This window comes from Podarcis erhardii (genome assembly GCF_964252035.2).
Source record: "Podarcis erhardii genome assembly, chromosome: 2".
In the NCBI taxonomy this organism is placed as follows: domain Eukaryota; kingdom Metazoa; phylum Chordata; class Lepidosauria; order Squamata; family Lacertidae; genus Podarcis; species Podarcis erhardii.
Genome location: NC_138498.1, coordinates 24891620 through 24911138, shown reverse-complemented (window position 1 = coordinate 24911138; position 19519 = coordinate 24891620). Strand labels below are relative to the sequence as shown.

Genomic DNA, 19519 nt, shown 5'->3' with positions numbered 1-19519 from the left:
CCGAGCACAATTCAAAGTGTTGGTGCTGACCTTTAAATCCCTAAACGGCCTCGGTCCAGTATACCTGAAGGAGCGTCTCCACCCCCATCGTTCTGCCTGGACACTGAGGTCCAGCACCGAGGGCCTTCTGGCGGTTCCCTCACTGCGAGAAGCCAAGTTACAGGGAACCAGGCAGAGGGCCTTCTCGGTAGTGGCACCTGCCCTGTGACATCCCACCAGATGTCAAAGAGAACAACAACTACCAGACTTTTAGAAGACATCTGAAGGCAGTCCTGTTTAGGGAAGCTTTTAATGTTTGATGTATTACAGTATTTTAATATTTTTTTGGAAGCCGCCCAGAGTGGCTGGGGAAGCCCAGCCAGATGGGCGGGGTATAAATAATAAATTATTATTATTATTATTGTTGTTGTTGTTGTTGTTGTTGTTGTTGTTGTTGTTGTTGTTGTTGTTGTTGTTGTTGTTGTTGTTAGGACCATCTTACTTCTTCCAATCTCAGTTAGGTAATCCCACCACACTTAGGGTATGTGCCCTGCAAAGGTGCTTACATAATACAGTAGCTCTGGGTGACTCAAGGTATATCAGGCCATAGCCTTCAAGGAGTCATAGTATATATACCCTTTAATAATACAATTCCCACTTCCTTTCGCTGGCTTTGAATGGCTGAAATGCACACTTGAAGAAGGGAGCGTTGGAGCTTATGTGATGTTTTTTCCTTCCTAGGATGAGAACCTCTCCCCCATCTCTTACTGAGTGCTCTGGCCACAGATGTCTAACCACATGGGCGTTAATTTAACCAGTGGTTTTCATAACACATATGTAGTGTGGAGAAGAAATGTTCTGTTGTGCTCTTGGGTGACATTATTCTCTTCCCTTGCACGCCCCCCCCCCGCCTCTTTGACTCCCAAACAGCTGTAAGGAGAGATGATTTTAATTAGGATGCTTGTAATCTATAACTACCGTTTCCCCTTTCCTTCTCCCCAGTAGGATTCGTTCGGTCGCTATTTAAAGTCTCCAATATACAAGGAAATACTGTCCAAGGCAATTGTGCCGCAAGAAGCCGCCGTGAAGAAAAGGCAAGCTGATTGGGGTTTAATTGCGGGCTATTTGCTGTTGGTTTAATCGAGGGCACAAAGTGCTGGGGCCTGAGCAAAAACTACTGTGATTTAGGCATTTGCATAATTTAAAGTGGGTTTTTCATGGTGGGCGGGACAGACAGATAACCCCTCATTTTGGACGCTGCAGATGCTTCGCTTCCAAGAAGGAATGGCTATTGCGGAAAAGCCTTTTGCCCTAACAGCAGTTTCCTCTGGCCACTAGCCTGCGCCACATCCCCCTTTTTCTTTAAAGCATAGCTGGACAGAAACAGCTGTACCTTGCACTGCTGTTGGTTGTCATGGAAACCACCCTATGGTAAGCCTCATCTGCAGGCTCCTGAAGCTGGTTTATTGAGCAGCAGCAATAAGAAGAGTTGTTAATATGAGCAGCAGTCGTGTATTAATTGAGTGGTTTCCCAAGCTGCTTGAAGGGCGTGTTCTCGAGATCCTTACTAGCATCCTTGTGCAGTAGGCCTGTAGTAGGCCTCATGTTGCAGAAGGGGCCAGGCAGCCTGCTGACATTCGGCGCAAAAGACAAGACTAGTGGCTGGCTTAGCATTCTACCTTCTGGAATATGCATCTCTCACACAAACTGCAAAGCTGAGAGCTCACCCTACAGGTGAATAACATGATGCAGTTTCTCTTTCAAGGACATATTTGTCTTTATCTTTTTGGGACGGTTTCCTCAAACCACCCTCCTCCTTTACTTCTTCAGATGGCAGAACAAGGTGACTTGTTTCCAGCAAGCTTTTGAAATATTCCAACTGCTTCTTTATGAAAACTGTCCGTCCCCCCCCCGCCTCCTCGCCCACTTTTGTTGCTGTTGCAGCAGGGCTTTATTTGTTCTTTGCATGCTGTTTCGCCGTGCGTGTTTTTAGTAAGCCACTTTCTGAATTGCAAGATTACGAGAAGTGCGAATTTCGAAAGGCAGCTGCGTTTCAGTGTTGTTGAGTTCAGAAAGCGTGAATTAGGTAGATTCGCCTTTAAATGTGAACTGAATCAAAACTCTCTCAACCCCCCATCCCTACTGTAGAATGACATAGGGCTACATCAGGGGTCAGCAACCTTTTTCAGCCGTGGGCCGGTCCACCATCCCTCAGACTATGTAGGGGGCCGAACTATTATTTTTTTTGGGGGGGGGAAATGAACGAATTCCTATACCCCACAAATAACCCAGAGATGAATTTTAAATAAAAGCACATATTCTACTCATGTACAGTGGTACCTCGGGTTAATTCGTTCCGGAGGTCCGTTCTTAACCTGAAACTGTTCTTAACCTGAGGGACCACTTTGGCTAATGGGGCCTCCCACTGCTGCCGCTCCACAATTTCTGTTCTCATCCTGAAGCAAAGTTCTTAACCCGAGGTGCTATTTCTGGGTTAGCGGAGTCTGTAACTTGAAGCGTCTGTAACCCAAGGTACTACTGTAAAAAGCACCAGGCAGGCCCCCAAAGTAACCCAGAGATGCATTTTAAATAAAAGCACACATTCTACTCATGTAAAAACACCAGGCAGACCCCAAAAATAACCCAGAGGTGCATTTTAAATAAAAGCACACATTCTACTCATGTAAAAACCCACTGATTCCCTGATCATCCGTGGACTGGATTGAAAAGGTGATTGGGCCGCATCTGGCCCCCCCAGGCCTTAGGTTGCCTACCCCTGAGCTACATCAAGTAGACACAGAAGGTAGCTGAAGCTGCCTTTTGCTATGAAAACCAACATAGAAATATATTACCCAATGAATAAGTGCTTCTCCTGCCTGCTCCTTCTCCCCACCCTTTTCCCTGGGCTGTCCCCACCTGGACTTCTTTCTAGTCTTCGGGCACGTTGTGAGGGAAGTCAGCAATATTTGAGCCCCCTCCCTTGCTCTGTGGCTCTTTGGCAGCCATCATCCCTGTTCTAAGACACAGTTCTCACTTCCGTGTATATACACTCAAATGGAAACATGTGTTATATCCCTCTGTTAACAGCAGTTAGAATGGGCATTTTGGCTTCCCATAAATTAACAAAGGGTTCAGAGGACTAGATATCGATCTCATCTCCCTGCTTGATAACATTTGGATCTGCACTAAGAATGTGAGTCTTGGGTTCTGTCTCTGAGCAGGAGAGAGAGTTCAACATTACCCTGTATAAGATTTGTCTAGACAGAGAATTGCCGTAGTTTAATCAAAACCAGATTTTAGGGAACCCAGATTAAGCATGTGTTTGAATACTCTGTGTATAATCTTTTGAGTGTTTTTATTTTTTAGGACTGCTCCGCTTTTTATGTGGCAATTGTGTTTGTTGTGGCAAGGCCAGTGTTTCCTTCAATAAGTGCATAAAGGCTGTGCACACATGGTACTTTAAAGTGGATTTGATGCATCTCATGTTGTCCACTCAATATTGTCCTCATCCAAGCGATTGCCAATGCACGGATCCTTTTGGATGTGGGGTGGGGATATTTATACCTGGAGTACTGACATGCACAGAGGCCGGGAATGGGACCCCCATGCAAAATGGTCATCGTCTGTAGACTTCCTTTGTGAGTTAGAAGTATCCCCCCCCCCCAATTCACATAACAACCTTTTAATCCTGAATTGAGAAATGAACAAGATATCTCATTCACAGCAGTAGCATGTTCTTACCATATATGGTCCAATCCTCCAGAGTAATCCTGTCAGGTGGCTGTTGGGGTTGCTCGAGAGTAACCAGGCAGGACTCCGACCTGTGTTTTACAGGCTTTATTTTGGTGCAAACTATTTACGGTGAAGAGCCCCAAAGCTCATGTCTGGCTCAATCGCTAGCAGAATCCGGGGGTGGTCTTCTTTTGGACCTCCCCCAACATAAGAGTTTCGTTACCCCCAACCGTCTCCGCCCCTCTCTGCGCCTCAGACTACTGCGCAGGATGGGCAATGGCAAAGGCGTGTTTCCCTCCTGTCCGGTTTGCTCAGGAGTGGTGTTAAGACTCCTACCAGCATCCTCTGGTCCTTGCACCTCTTCCCCACTGGATGTGGGGCTTTCCTCCTCCCCAGAAGAGGAACTGCTTCGCAAGATTTTCGGAGGCTCCCTGTAACACAACTGCCCTTCTGTTTCTTGCCTCTGAGCCGATGGCAGTTCCCTGACAAATCCCAATGACTTTAGTCGAAATGTTGCCTCCCTGCCCCCCCTCCAGCCAATGGATGTAGCTCTCTTATTCTGGGACCACACTGTCATTTGGTGTGTGTGTGTGTGTGTGTGTGTGTGTGTGTGTGTGGTAGATGGAACTTAGTCTAGGTCTTTTTTATATATATAGTTCCCAATTACCAAAGTCTCACAAAGAGAATTTCATATGCCTGTTCCAGAGTGTTTGCAAATGCCAGCTTCTATCTGCATTTTCCCAAGGTGTAAAGGGAAAAGGTAAAGGACCCCTGGACTGTTAAGTCCAGTCATACTTGAACTCTGAAGTGTGTGAAGCCTGCAGCTCTCTAAAATACCTGGCTGCCACCAATGCGATTTTCAAACGCTGCTATGTTGCGCAATGTTGCAAGCAGCACTCACAAATGTAGTCGTGTTTGCTGTGAAATGCTTCTGAAAAGGCTTTGCACATAACCAGAAGGCTGCAGACAGCATTCAACTGCACTTTGGAATAATTTGCAGGTACAGAATGAAGTGGTGGCATAGAGCAGGTATGTGTAAAGCTGAGAGAGTGATCTGCTACCATCTTTCAGCCATGAATACATCACTGAAATCACTTGCAGGTTGAAAATCTAAGGAGAGATCTTGTTCCTCCCAAATGGAGTTTGGTTGCTAGCGTTAATAACAGAAGCGCTTGCTTTTTAAAATGTTTTGCTTAGGATTTAGGGAGCACGTATCTGTAGAATCAGTAATCCTATCTTAGGAAGGGGTTTGCATTGGGGGACAAGTCCTGAAATGTACACACACATACACACAGAGAACAATTAGAGGTCACTATCTCAAGCTTGGGGTGCGGGTTAGCACTGTGGGTTAAACCACAGAGCCTAGGACTTGCCGATCAGAAGGGCGGCAGTTTGAATCCCCGCGATGGGGTGAGCTACCGTTGCTCGGTCCCTGCTCCTGCCAACCTAGCAGTTCGAAAGCACATCAAAGTGCAAGTAGATAAATAGGTACCTCTCCAGCGGGAAGGTAAACGGCGTTTCCCTGCGCTGCTCTGGTTCGGCAGAAGCGGCTTAGTCATGCTGGCCACATGACCTGGAAGCTGTACGCCGGCTCCCTCGGCCAATAAAGCGAGATGAGCGCCGCAACCCCAGAGTTGGTCAAGACTGGACCTAAAGGTCAGGGTTCCTTTTACCTTTTATCTCAAGCTTGTTGACAGACCTATCAAGGAATTCTAGGATACTTCTACTATGCTCCCTTGCTGGCTATCCTAGATATTTTCAGATCTCTTGGAATTCTTTATAGTACTCTGAACCTTACCCATCAGAGATCTCTACTAAAAAATGTGGGTGTTTATTGTTGTTGTTGTTGTTGTTTATTCAACATATATTTTGCCCTTTATCAGAAGATCCCAGGACAATGTACCATATTAAAAACACATTACAGAATATCAGTGATAAAAACATACAGACCACCAATAATCAAATACATAAGAGTCCACTCCCTCATGCTTTCATGGGCCATAGATTATTTAATAGCCATAGGCCTGGGTAAAGAGAAATGTTTTTGCCTGGTGCCTAAAGACATGTAGTGATGGCGCCAGGCAAGCCTCTCTGGGGAGAGCATTCTACAATCGGGAGCCACCACAGAAAAGGCCTGTTCTCTTGTTGCCACCTTTGAACCTCTCTGGGATGGGGGACACAGAGAAGGGCCTCAGATAACCCAAAAGTGATCTTTATAAGGCATGAGTAAAGCGGCGGCAGGAAATGAGCTTATGCAGTCATGAAGATCTCACAAAGCAAAGGGTTGGTGGGGATGAGCCCAGTCTAGAAGCCAGGGGACAGGGTTCATAAGTCCAGGGTTGGTAACAAGAAGTGCAGGAGCTGAGAAGTTGTCCCAACAAGTTTCCCACACCAAGCCATCAAGTTTTAAGGCAGACCTTCTTTCTCCAGCGTCACGGCCTTGTCCTGGGAGAAAGCATCGGACTTACCTCCCTATCTGAATCCTGCTTGGCCACCCCAAGCTCAGAGTCCTCCTGACAGTTCTCTCTCCTGTCTCAACTTTAGAACCAGATGAGTTCAGAGGGAGGCTTCCATCTGTTGCAGCCTTCTCCTCCCACTCTTTCTCGTCTCTCTGCTCATCTTCCCCCAGAGTCTGCCATCCTGAGTCTGAGACCAGCGGCGCCAAAGGAGTAATGACGTCATGTTATTTGATGTAGGAAATCTTGCTCTCCCTTTGATGTGCACACATTTGCCACTGAAAGTGTGGAACATCGATGTAGGTGCAGGAAATATGCTACAGAAAGGGTGGCACTCCCTCTAACCCTGAGATAGGGATGGGGACCTTGCAGCGCTCCAGATGTTGTTGTGGACTCCCAACTCTCATCAGCCCATGCCAGCATGGCCAACGTTTAGGGCTGATGGGAGTTGGAGCCCGGCAACAGCCACATGTTCCTCATCCAGCCCTGGGATGAAAGGCAAGGACCTCTGACCTTTCCAGCATTTGCTGTCTCCCTTTCATAGAATTGCAGAGTTGGAAGAGGCCCCCAAAGGTCATCCAGTCCAGCCCCCTGCAATGCAGGAATCTCAGCTAAAGCATCCATGACAGATGGCCATCCAAACTGTGCTTAAAAACCTCCAAGGAAGGGAGAGTCCACAACCTCCCGAGGGAGACCGTTCCACCGTCAAACAACTCTCCCTGTCAGAAGGGTTTAGTCGGAATCTTCTTTCTTGTAACTTGAAGACATTGGTTCGAGTCCTACCCTCCAGAGCAGTTTGATTCAACCCCTGATTCATTCCCCCTGTCTGTATAGAAGAAGAAGAAGAGTTTGGATTTGATATCCCGCTTTATGACTACCTGAAGGAGTCTCAAAGCGGCTAACATTCTCCTTTCCCTTCCTCCCCCACAACAAACACTCTGTGAGGTGAGTGGGGCTGAGAGACTTCAGAGAAGTGTGACTGGCCCAAGGTCACCCAGCAGCTGCATGTGGAGGAGCAGAGACGTGAACCCGGTTCACCAGATTACAAGTCCACTGCTCTTAACCACTACACCACACTGAGTTTATGGGATGTTATCCCAGGGCAATTCGTTTTGTAAACAGGCACTGATTAATCCATTGGCTCAGAGCTGGGTTTGATGTGGTTTCTCGACACTCCTGTGTTTTTCTGCCTCCCCAGACGCCCTCAGATACGTCCGCCTTCCACTGTCATACACAACGACCCTCCCCTTACTGTCTTCTCCTCTGTTTTCTTTTTTAGCTCTAATAATCCGTTTGCTCGCCGGCACCTCCGCTCCAGCCCCAGCCCCGTCGTCTTGAGGCAACAGGAGGAAGAAGCCAAGGCGAAAGAAGCAGCGGCTAACGTGGACATCACCCAGGTTATGAGCAAGCTGGATCGTAGAAGCCAGCTCAAGCAGGAGCCGCCACCTGCTAAGTAGGGCTCAGATGTTGGTGAAAAGGCCAAGCGGAGGAGTCGTGAGGGTGTTGGCTGAATGTAGAGCTGCATTTCCTGTCTCCTCCCTGCAGGTGGCAGTGGTGCTTCGTCATTATGCGAAACATTTCTCTGTGCTCTCCATCCCTCCTTTCCACACAGCATGTTGTTGCCATGGCGCCCAGAGTAGTGTCACTTCACAAGCCATCGCTGGTAGAATCGTTGAACGCAGATGGCAGAAGTTGCCATGTGAACCTCACAGTGACTTTCCCCATATCAAATGGGCTTGTGTGTGTGTATGTGTGTGTGTTTTAAACAAGGCAAGGAAACAATGTTTTCTATAAACTGCCTGAAACATCCCTCCCGGTTCTAAATATTCAGAAATCGAGATACCATGGCAACTGGCTTCCCTCTTCTCCTGCTGCCTGCAAAGGATGGAGGGGAAGAGATGGCAAAAGTGTGCTGTGAGGCACAGGGCAGAGCTTATTCTGGTTTCCAGGCACTGTTGAGGAATCCTAAATAAGGGTGCATACTTAACACAGCTCAGGCACCCCTCACCTTGCCATGCAAACAGTTCAGATGGTTAAATATCAAACAAAGGGTAGATTATTTCCCCCCTTTCTTTTCAGGGTATGCTTGGGGATTAGGTATTCTGATCAGTATTTGTTGGTGTTAAGCACAGAACCAAGTGGCCGCAGTTGGCCCATACGAATTAACAAGCAGTACATACTGTGGTCTTGTGCATGTAAACATGCATTGCGCATTTCCAAAGCAACTTGAAGCAGCTGTCTGCTCAAATGCATATTTGTTTGAGCGGAATAGGAGTATCAGTTGGCCGGGGTGCAACTTGGTCATAGAGAGAGGAAGTCCTTTATGGATTCAGAGCCTCCCTAACAGGGAGGGCCGTAGCTTGGGGGGTTGGAGCATCTACTCTGCATGTTGAAGGCCCCAAGTTAAGTCCCTAACATCTCTGGGTAGGGCTGGAGATATCCCCTGGAAAGCTGCTGTCCACCAGGGTAGAGAATACTGAACTGGATGGATCAATAGTCTTGACTCAATATCAGGCAGCTTCCTATGTTCCTTAGGGTTCTTGTATTAAAAGGTAAGCCAACAAATGGAGAACATTTGTTTTCCTCCACCTAGCTCCAAGTCCCATTTGGTTTTATTTGCTGTGAAATTCCCCAAAGATGGGAACCTAATATCTTAGAGGCGTGCACATGGGGCTGCCATACTGTAAAGTAAGAAGACGGGTGCTTTTCGGAAGGAATCTTCCTAATATTCTTGCAGCACTCTATGGCGGTCTTCAGGCCTGTTCTGGCAAGCAGCTGGCCTGTGTTGACTCCAACGGCCAACCCCCTGGAACACAAGGCAAGCAATTTGTATGCATCTTGTTTGTGGAGGGAGGATCACATGACTGACGAGTGGTAGCCATGTTGACTACCCCTGCATTTGCTGAAAGTTTAAGAATTGAGATATGGTATTCTAGGCAAGAGGCTTTTTCTCTGCCGTAGTGTGGAAAGCCAGTTGACAGCCATAGGGATCTATCCCTGCTTGCTGTGTAGACTGAAAATAACATAGGTCAAAGCCATCGGAGTTGTACTGACTGGAAGTGTTGAATAAAATGTAGCCTCTCTTGTTTCCTTCGTGGGCATAGTCAGGAGGACTTAAATGCTTGCCTCCTCCCACCCTCTCAAAAAAACAACAACAAAAAACCCCTAATCCAAAAACAACGGCAATATCATTTTTTCCTTAAATGTTCAGTGCTTTATAAGTCTGGATCAAGAAGTGTTTAAAACATTCCAGAATCTTATGGGCATCTGAATAGAATCGGGACTCCCTCCTACTCATCTCTTTTCCCATTAAGTTATTTCAGCTGTATGATTTATATCTCTTTATCATCTGCTCCATCTCTGGGCTTGCTTGCAGTTTCTCTCTCCTCTTTGTCACTGCATTTCATCATTTCCTGCAAAATGCACTCTGACAGTGGCAGACAGAACACCACAGTCAAAAAGGCTGTGAGAAAATACCCTCCCTCCCACCCCACAAAAATGCAATATTAAAAGCAGTGTAGGAGTGATAGCTTCTACCAGCTCAAGGAAGTGTAAAGGTAGCCAAGGGAAATAAATAAAAATGTTGTCCAGTAGCACCTTAGAGACCAACTAAGTTTGTTCTGGGTTTCCGAGCACAATTCAGAGTCTTGGTGCTGACCTTTAAAGCCGTAAACTGCCTCGGTCCAATATACCCGAAGGAGCGTCTCCACCTCCATCGTTCTGCCCGGACACTGAGGTCCAGCGCCGAGGGCCTTCTGACGGTTCCCTCACTGCGAGAAGCAAAGCTACAGGGAACCAGGCAGAGGGCCTTCTCGGTAGTGGTACCCGCCCTGTGGAATGCCCTCCCATCAGATGTCAAAGAGATAAACAACTACTAGACTTTTAGAAGATATCTGAAGGCAGCCCTGTTTAGGGAAGCTTTTAATGTTTAATAGGTTTTTTAATATTCTGTTGGAAGCCGCCCAGAGTGGCTGGGGAAATCCAGCCAGATGGGTGGGGTATAAATAATAATAATAATAATAATAATAATAATAATAATAATAATAATAATAATAGTTGTTGTTGTTGTTGTTGTTGTTGTTGTTGTTGTTATCTGGTTGTAAGCATTTATTTCGTAAGCAGAGTCCCATGAAGCACTCAAGTTTGAAAGTGCGACTATGGAGATTAGCTCATTAAAGGAAACCCCATACCTTGTCTTGCCTCTTTGTTTATCGAGGCCAACATGGAAACAACAGAATAGCCTGAAGCAAGAGGTTTCAAACTGTGTTTCAGGCAACCTTGAGGTTCCTTGGGGACTTCTTCAGTGGTAACTTCAGCAGTGGCAGCCAAAAAGTGTATGCCCATCAGTGTTGATGCCCCCCCCCCCCCGCAATGTACAGTGACAGAAGAGCATTGGAAGCATTGTCGGTTACATTCTCCATTTACATGGGATGACTGTAAGGCCAAGGACATAGTGGGTGTGCATTGAATGACGTCCGCTCGCCCCTTCTCCCCATCTGCTCTGGAGGTTTGGTTGTGCACAAATACCCCATTTAGCACTACACTGAATTCTACCCAGTATGCCCTAAAAGGTACCCTAGAACCCTTTGTACTGAGTAGGTGGCCTTCAGTGTGGAAAGAGTTCAAGTTCACCAGTAGAAAGCTTGAAAACTGCTTAAGATACCACAGAGCTGTAAGCCTGTTTGTTGGCCTCTAAGCTTGTGCTGTCTTCCACCTTTCTTTCCTTGTAGCAAATATGTCAGTGCATGTATATGATGTCATTGCTTTTCATTTTCTGTTAAATGCCCAAGATGGAATGGGCTTCACATCTAGTTAAATAAATTAAGAAGAGGGGGACTTCTAGTGGGATTTCAGAATACTGCTTTATTTTTCTCACTTTTCCTTTCTTTTATCTCCTCTGGTCAAATAAAACTAGAAAGCGAAACCATCACTGTGCTTGTCTGTCATGTCTTTTGCCTCTCTTCTGTGCGTCTTTCATTTGTTCATACTGTGTTGCCTCTGTCCCATTGGTTTGAATTGGTTTTCCTTTTCTAAAATAATGGTGAATAGTGCATACGTCGATCCTTAGTGCTTCAAGAGAGCTTGAAAAACCATTGTGTAAGACAATGTCAAATTAGGTAGGCTTCTACTTAATTTGTCAGCATTAAGTCTTGCTACATGTCTTAATCATAAGGTACCATCTTCTAAAACTGCCTTCTACTGGCTGTGTTTGTAGCAATACCAGAGCCTAATAGTCTTCAGAAGCTCCTCATTTACATCCTTATCCTAACTATACACACCCCAGTCCTATACACCTATACTTAGACGTACTTCTAAGTAAGTGGGCATAGGAATGCAGCTTTCATAAAGGGAAGCTGATTTCAACCTGGCCACTATTTGCTCCTCTATCCCACAGTCACATGGCAGGAAAAAGTGGTGGTGGGAAAACACCACAAAATTACTGGGAACACAATTATGCTACTGCAAAGCGTGTAGTGAATCTAGTGAAAAGAGTGAAGTTACACTTGGATCCATTCCCCAAGGGGTGACTGCCTAAAAGGCATCCCACCTCACGCGTGAAGGACAATTCCTGACAGTAGTTGCAATGTAAGCCCAGTATCTGTGCAAGATCACACCATTCTGTCTCTGCTTGATGGACTACTCCTATGTATTCTCCATTATATTTGGTTTAGGATTTGTGGATCACTTCTCTACAGCGTGTCTAATTCAACAAACAGAGAAATTAGATAGCCACAAAGCAGACTAGAAAACAACAAACACTTAAATAACCAAACCAAACCATTTTGAAAAGCAGAGCTCAGTTAGAAACCTTGTTGCACAGATTAAGTCTTAACCTGATACCGAAATGAGACCCAAGAAGGCAATTATTTGATCTTTTGGTGGAGGGACTTCCAGAGACGATATGGCAATACTCAAAAAGGCAATCTCCCCATACATAGAGGGTTCTCGGAAAAAGACATTAATGGTCAGGCAGGCTCACGTAGTCTGAACTGTTGTTCAACACGATAATCAGCTATCAGTTAAACTTTGAACCTTCCCTTTTTTTCATTTTAGAAAAATGACGACACAGAACTAAGCCACATTAGAGTTTGCACATGAGTTAGTTCTTTAAAATGCAAGGGCACCCACTGAAACAAATAGCCATGTTTGAATACTTTATTGTTTTTTAGGTTGCATCCAACTTAAATCATTGCATGTACAGAACAACTCCCATAAGCACAACCAAACTCCGCTCTAGAGGGTGGGGGGGGGACGGGACCCAGAGCAGACTTAGGGGGAAAGCGGGAAATTCCTTTGCACTTGTGGGAGAATTCTGTGCATGCAATTATTTAGTTAGACAGAAATATAGGGTTGGATCCATCACATTTTTATTGGTCCACAAGCCTTTCGTTACATATGGTACATGGCACAAAGTAAGTGAAACATGCAATTTTTATGAAGTTAAACAATCCAGGGCAAATGCCCTATAAAATATCAAGCCATTTTGCTAGAGGTTATTCGAGTGTCGCTGATGAATTTCTGGATCATCGTCCTTGGGTACCTGCCATCAAACATCACTTCCTTCCGGCTTGCACCAGTATGACTGGCACCATTTCGTTTATTGGTATATATCAAGGCCGTGTGTAAATTCATATTCCCCATATTTTCTCCCATCTGACTTCATTTATTCATTCCACCAGCAACATATCTACATCAGCAGCTTTGGCTTTGTCATTCAACTCCGAATGTACTTCACCTGATCATTGAGAAAAGAAGAGAAAAAAATGTTTCTCTTACCCTGCTTTTGAAAAAAAAATTAAGAACTTGGTAAGAGATGGGAAAGGGGAAGTTGACATTCAAAGTGAGATTCCTTCTTCCCAGGACCATGTTTTTTAAGTAGAATACCAGAATTTATTACAGTGTGTCAAAGCTTTAATTAAACATCTTTGCTTGAATTGGATAGGTATTACAGTGGTACCTCAGGTTACATACGCTTCAGGTTACAGACTCCGCTCACCCAGAAATAGTGCTTCAGGTTAAGAACTTTGCTTCAGGATGAGAACAGAAATCGTGCTCCGGTGGCGCGGCAGCAGTAGGAGGTCCCATTAGCTAAAGTGGTGCTTCAGGTTAAGAACAGTTTCAGGTTAAGTACAGACCTCCAGAATGAATTAAGTACTTAACCTGAGGTACCACTGTATTTTCTCCCCCCCCCCTTTTAATGCACTAACTTTTTCCATGTTTAGTAGGAACTTTTATTGGTTATTGGGTGCCATCTTTACTTTGTACATTGCTTTGCACATAACTGCATTGAAAGGCAACTTTGGCAATATTCAGACCATCACTTTCGTCTATCTTCCTGATGTTCCTTTTCACATTTTATGTGATTGTGGTGGAATCTAGTGAAAGTTTTAACACTCATTTCCATGTGAATTGTTTGCAACCCTGCCAACTCGGAGAATCACAGGAGTTTGGCTCTGACAAAATCTGGAACATTGTATCAGCAAACTCTACTGCCATTTAACATTTAGCATGACATGCAGGTATATTGATCAAGAAGCCATAGTTCCATAACACAAGATACTGCGATGTAAAGGGAATGTTAGAACTCAGGACAGAACTAAAGCAATAAGCCCCACATCTGATTGAAGATCTGAAATCTTCAGTGGGTGGGGACTGCTGGATAGAATGGAGGGTGGGGAACAGCAATAAGAAGATCAATCGAATTATGTGCATCCTTCAGATGAAGCAAGATGGTTGGCTGGATTAGCTAATGTTTCAAAGAATTAAATCGCTGTGGTTTAAACCACAACCCATAGGGTGAGCTCCCATTACTCGGTCCCTGCTCCTGCCAACCTAGCAGTTCAAAAGCACGTCAAACTGCAAGTAGATAAATAGGTACTGCTCTGGCGGGAAGGTAAACAGTGTTTCCATGCGCTGCTCTGGTTTGCCAGAAGCGGCTTAGTCATGCTGGCCACATGACCTGGAGCCTGTACACCAGCTCCCTCGGCCAATAAAGCGAGATGAGCGCCGCAACCCCAGAGTCGGCCACAGCTGGACCTAATGGTCAGGGGTCCCTTTACTTTTACCTAACTAGCTAAAGGTGAGGTGGGAAAGAGATCCAAATCAGGACCAGCTCCATGGTTTTGTGGGCCTTCAGGTAAAGAGGTGGGAGCCTGAGAATGGCTGGCAGATCCAACATGACCATGCTTCCTAGGAATTCCACTCTGCTTCCTGTGCTATAAATGTTCTCCTTTTCTTCCATGCAGTTGTGCCAATTCACTGCTCCTGTTCCCCATCTGGCCATTTACAGTGGTACCTCTGACTCTCCATCGACGTCCAATGCTTTCTCTTCCTCCCGCCGTGTGCCTAGCGATCGTCCTCTCCAGTGCCCTCCTGGGCACATTGCTCTACCAAACAGTGCTAGCTCCTCCTCTGTTAAGGTAGCTCCAGACAGAACCTCTGTCACGGGCAGGAACTGGGATGGGCCTAGCTCTAACTCTGCCCCTTCCTTCATGGAAAGCACTGAGATCGCCATGGATTCTGAGCTGGAGCCCTGCCGCAGCTCCCAGTGCCCTATGAGCTCTAATACCAAGCTGCTGCCCAAGCCCCAGATGTCCTCATCCCTCGGCAGGTTCCTCAAACTGGGATGCTTGAACTCTCCAATGTTTGCAACATTCTCACCCAAGTGCCCTGGAGTGACTCATGGGAGAGTGCAACCACTCGATGGTCGGAACCCACAACTGCAACAGAGGTCCAAAAAGGTGTCCAAGTGAGTATCCTTCTGAGTTATTCCACCGTGCTTTGCTTTGAGAGCTGCTATAAGGGGAGATAAGGATTCGGGAGAACTCTGATTTTGTATGCATCTTAATGAGAAAATACCTAATTTGCTGTTGTTATCTAACCAATACAGTGGTACCTTGGTTTGCATATATCTTGGTTTGCATACCTTTTGGATTACAAACACATCAAACCCGGAAGTGCATGTCCCAGTTTGCAACCTTTTCTTTGGATTACAACCCTTTACTATTATTATTATGAACAATTTTTGGGGGGGGAGGCCCCAACTGGCGAAAGCGCGCCTTGGGTTACAACCTGTTTTGGTTTACAAACGGACCTCCGGAACGGATTATGGTTGTAAACCAAGGTACCACTGTACATGAATGGAAATGTCTCTGAACTGTGGTGGTTCAGTTCTCCAACCAATGTGTACTAAAATACACATCCATTAGGTGAAAGTGTGCATAAAAATGCATCTCCTGGTGAAAATAACATGGAGAAATGCATTGCAATGTTAGGGGAAGTTGCTTGCAAAAATGTGTATATTAGTCAAAACTGCATGCAAAAATGTTTTGCCCCCAAATATATTTTCTTAAATTTCCACAAATCTCACATAAAATCCCAATACATAATATTTTTTTCTTTTGTTTTATAGACTTCCCATCCCATTTTTGTTGGTGTTTTTCCCCCACCTCTATGCTGCACCCTATCTTCCCTCTCTCATATCATAATCATAGTACAATGATTTCTGTTGCTCATAGTTCAAATCCTGCTCACGAATTCACCATATTATAACATTTCTTTATAAATAGTCTGAAAAAGACTTCTGTTCTTCAGTGAAGCAGTCATTGTTAAGTTCCCTTATTTTAGCTGTTAACATTGCTGATTCAGCATAGTCCATCACCTTGCTTATCCATTCTTCTTTGATGGGAACTTCCTCATCTTTCCATTTCTGTGCATAAAGAATCCTAGCTCTTATAGTTACATACATTAAAAAGAAAACTTGACCATCATTTTTGGAACTACAAAAATGTTTTTATTGGGGGAAAATTTGCACTAAAATACTGATGGATTTTCATGAGGATTTTTTTTTTTAAATCAAATATGTCTGCAGAAATGTGGAGAACTGAATTTAAGATTGGAAAAACGAGAAACTCAAATTAACAGATTCATCCATCTCTAGACCCCCCCTTGTGTGTCTTTTGGAAGAAGCTACCTCTGGTTTAGCCATAAGTTCTGAACTGTGAGAGCATTTCCATTTTTTAAAAAAACTTACACCTTAGGAATTAGCAGCCTAGTAATCCAGTTGTTATTAATTTATTGTGATTGGGAGCCACTTTGTAGATTTCACTGTAGAACTGAAAGGTGGGATACACACATTTTAATAAAATAAATAAATCCATCCACTTCTTAATTCCAAATACATCAGCCAGCCACATCTGTGAGGCAGGTGCCTCTAGACTCAGAATGCAAAGCTTTGCCTCCAACCATATACCGTATTTTTCACTCTATAAGACGCACCAGACCATAAGACGCACCTAGTTTTTGGAGGAGGAAAACAAGAAAAAAAATATTCTGAATCTCAGAAGCCAGAACAGAAAGAGGGATCGCTGCGCAGTGAAAGCAGCAATCTCTCTTGCTGTTCTGGCTTCTGGGATAGCTGCGCAGCCTGCATTCGCTCATTTCCCCTTACTTTTTAGGAGGGAAAAAGTGAGTCTTATAGAGCAAAAAATACAGTACCCTCTGGTTAACCCAGAAACAATTTGAGGCAACCATAGTAATGGGGAACTGATTGGCAGATGTGCTGGAAGATCCCCTGTTTTGATGCTATCACAATAGCAAAAGTCCAGGCCAAACAGCTTGCTCTTGGACTGTCTGCCTGGCAGATGCCCACACTGTGACGAGTTTTTCATTTTGCATCCCAGCTTCTTCCAGATAAAAATGGAAATACCTCTGGAGAGCAAGGTCTACCCAATAGATTCGGAGGAGGAGGAAGAGGGCAGCCACTGGGCTTGCAAGGATTCTGCAAATGAAGTTATCTGCCCATGGGAGAATCTGATAGAAGATGGAAAAGCTGGATAAAAAGAAGCCTTTGACGCTATTTGGATATTTTTTAATGGCTAATTTTTTATCCTGCTCCTGAATTAGCAGGTATTATTTCCTACAGTTCGATTGATTTCATAATGCTGTTAAAAGGAGTGCAATGGAATAAAGAATGAGAATAATCCACATGGATTGCAAAGCAAGAAGCCAGATACATATTTATTTCAAAATTCAGAAATTTAAGGTTGGCCTTTATTTTTTGGCAGTTCAGTGCCATCACTTCCTGGTTTCTTTTATGTAACTTTTAACTACATCAAGTGTATTTAGGAAACTCTCCTGCTTTGTTAGCCTTTCAGAACTATTGCAGTTGTATTTATTATGCCTGTGCCCTGCTCTTCCTTTGGAAGGTCAGATTTACATATATCTCCTACAGATCTCCAAACCAGGTACAGATTAGGTTGACATCTGCTTGGCTTCAGCAATGCTATAGCATCAGGTACTCTTTAGGCCTAATATCTAACTCTGAGTTAGACTCAAATCTTGGAGCAGAAAATATATGTTTGATACAACATCATTTTCATTTATCAGATAAATATGACATTTTTTCGTTGAACTTTAATTGCCCTTCACAAAATCCTTTGCAAACATCTGTGAAGGGAAGATTGATATTTCCTTATCAGGAAGTTCTACTGCAATTCATGTAGCTAAATTGACACATATTTTTCTTCTTTTTTGTTGTTTCATATCGAATGTTATTTGCTAAATCCACATGACTCTTGGTGATGATGAAGGTTGCCTTCTGATAAACGGCTTGTAGCTTCTGAGTGAAATCAGACTCAGGTTCTGGACAATCCTATGTCTGGGTAATTATAAAGCTGATGAAATATTGGTAGCAGGGTCCTGCCTTTTTATGTTGCTCCAGCCTTGCAACATAGTCCATATTTCAGCGAAGCCAAAGACTTGACACGACTAATTGGAAGTCCGTAGTCTGTTCTTACTTTTAATCCCTTAGAGAACAGAGAACTTTCAACTGCAGTGTTATTCATCCTTTTTATCTTGTTGCATTCTCAACAGTTTTGTAAAGGTAAGTCACCATCGCTCCTGTTTTATATATAAATAACAGCTGAAGGGATTGACTTTGTCTGTAGCCAAACAGACAGACACAGGGCTTCCCTGTCTTTGTCCAGCTGTCCACACACTGAACCATTCTGGATCTCATCTGCACCATTTTATCTGCCTGCGATGCCTGCAATAACTTCATGTTTGTGATAATCTTATGGTTGACTAGAGGCCTCATTTCATGCTATCATGCCCTGTGGAACGCCCTCCCACAAGATGTCAAAGAGAAAAACAACTACCAGACTTTTAGAAGACATTTGAAGGCAGCCCTGTTTAGGGAAGCTTTTAATATTTAATAGCTTATTGTATTTTAGTGTTCTGTTGGAAGCCGCCCAGAGTGGCTGGGGGAACCCAGCCAGATGGGCGGGGTATAAATAATAAATTATTATTATTATGTTATTATAACACAGTTAAATCCTATGAACACTTCTATATACCAGCCATGCATTCGGACTTGTACCTGCATCAATGGCACCACAATATCAGATCAGTTCTGTCCATTTTCAATCAGTACTCTCCCCTCCCGCGTCCCCACGACCTTCCCTACAATTGGGACCAGTCACGAGATCAGAAACACTAAATGCAAAACACCTCTACAAACAAGCTGGGGATCAGACTGTCAAATCTAGTTTGATTTGGTTCAAACAAGTTTAAAACCCATTCCCTCTTCCCAAGCAACCATAGGAGTTAGTTCTGTATGGAAAGAATAGTTTTCTAACTGAGAGTTATCAGCACCTCACCAAACCATTCACATAATATTTGGGATGTAAAACCAGTCTAAACTGTAGTGCAGATACTTCTATATTCTTCTGAAACATGAGCCCCTTATTTGTTACCAACTTTCTCACTGAGGTTATTTTTTGTTTCTGTTTCCCTGTGTTTGGTTCAGTTGAAATTTGCAGATTGACTGCATCTCCATCAAGTGTTCCTCTATGTTCATATATTTGTTTTAGCCTTTAATAAACCAACACTGTACAGCCCTTTCAGCTGTCTGCCCTCATTACACACTATAATTGCCTTTCTATATGGGTGATTTCCTGATAATTGAGTATATTTCCTTTATCTGTATCAAGTGTTTTTGCTTCTAATGAGTTATAAATAAAACTACTTTGAATGACTATGCTTGCGATAGGATATTTATGATCAGCATGTTGTGTCTCTCTTACGTTTTACTTGTTTTGATTTCATTTATTGTTTATTATTATTTATCAATTCATATATCACATGCCAAAATGCCTTCCAAGTGGTTTACACTTATAAAATCAATACATGCACAACGATAAATCCATCGGAGCATAAAGAAATCCTTAATTAAATGCGCCAGATTTGGAGAAGTTGCGGGCTAATGCGTGGTGGTCACTTTCCAACAAAAGTGCTGCCTTCATGTCTGAGAATGAAGACTTGAGTGTTTGTACACAAACATGTAATGTAAG

The 19519-nt window shown here is 44.0% G+C and overlaps 1 protein-coding gene across 1 annotated transcript in view; it reads left to right on the top strand.

The window, feature by feature from the left end:
• Window positions 1–19204, top strand: part of RGS9 (regulator of G protein signaling 9) — a 69728-nt gene extending 50524 nt beyond the window's left edge. Inside the window, exons 16-19 of the mRNA XM_081849657.1 lie at window positions 985–1073; window positions 7447–7564; window positions 14414–14916; window positions 16850–19204. Coding sequence (XP_081705783.1) covers window positions 985–1073; window positions 7447–7564; window positions 14414–14916; window positions 16850–17006 — 867 coding nt within the window. The 3' untranslated portion in view covers window positions 17007–19204. The remainder of the gene's footprint in view (window positions 1–984; window positions 1074–7446; window positions 7565–14413; window positions 14917–16849) is intronic.
• The last annotated feature ends 315 nt before the right edge of the window (window positions 19205–19519 follow it).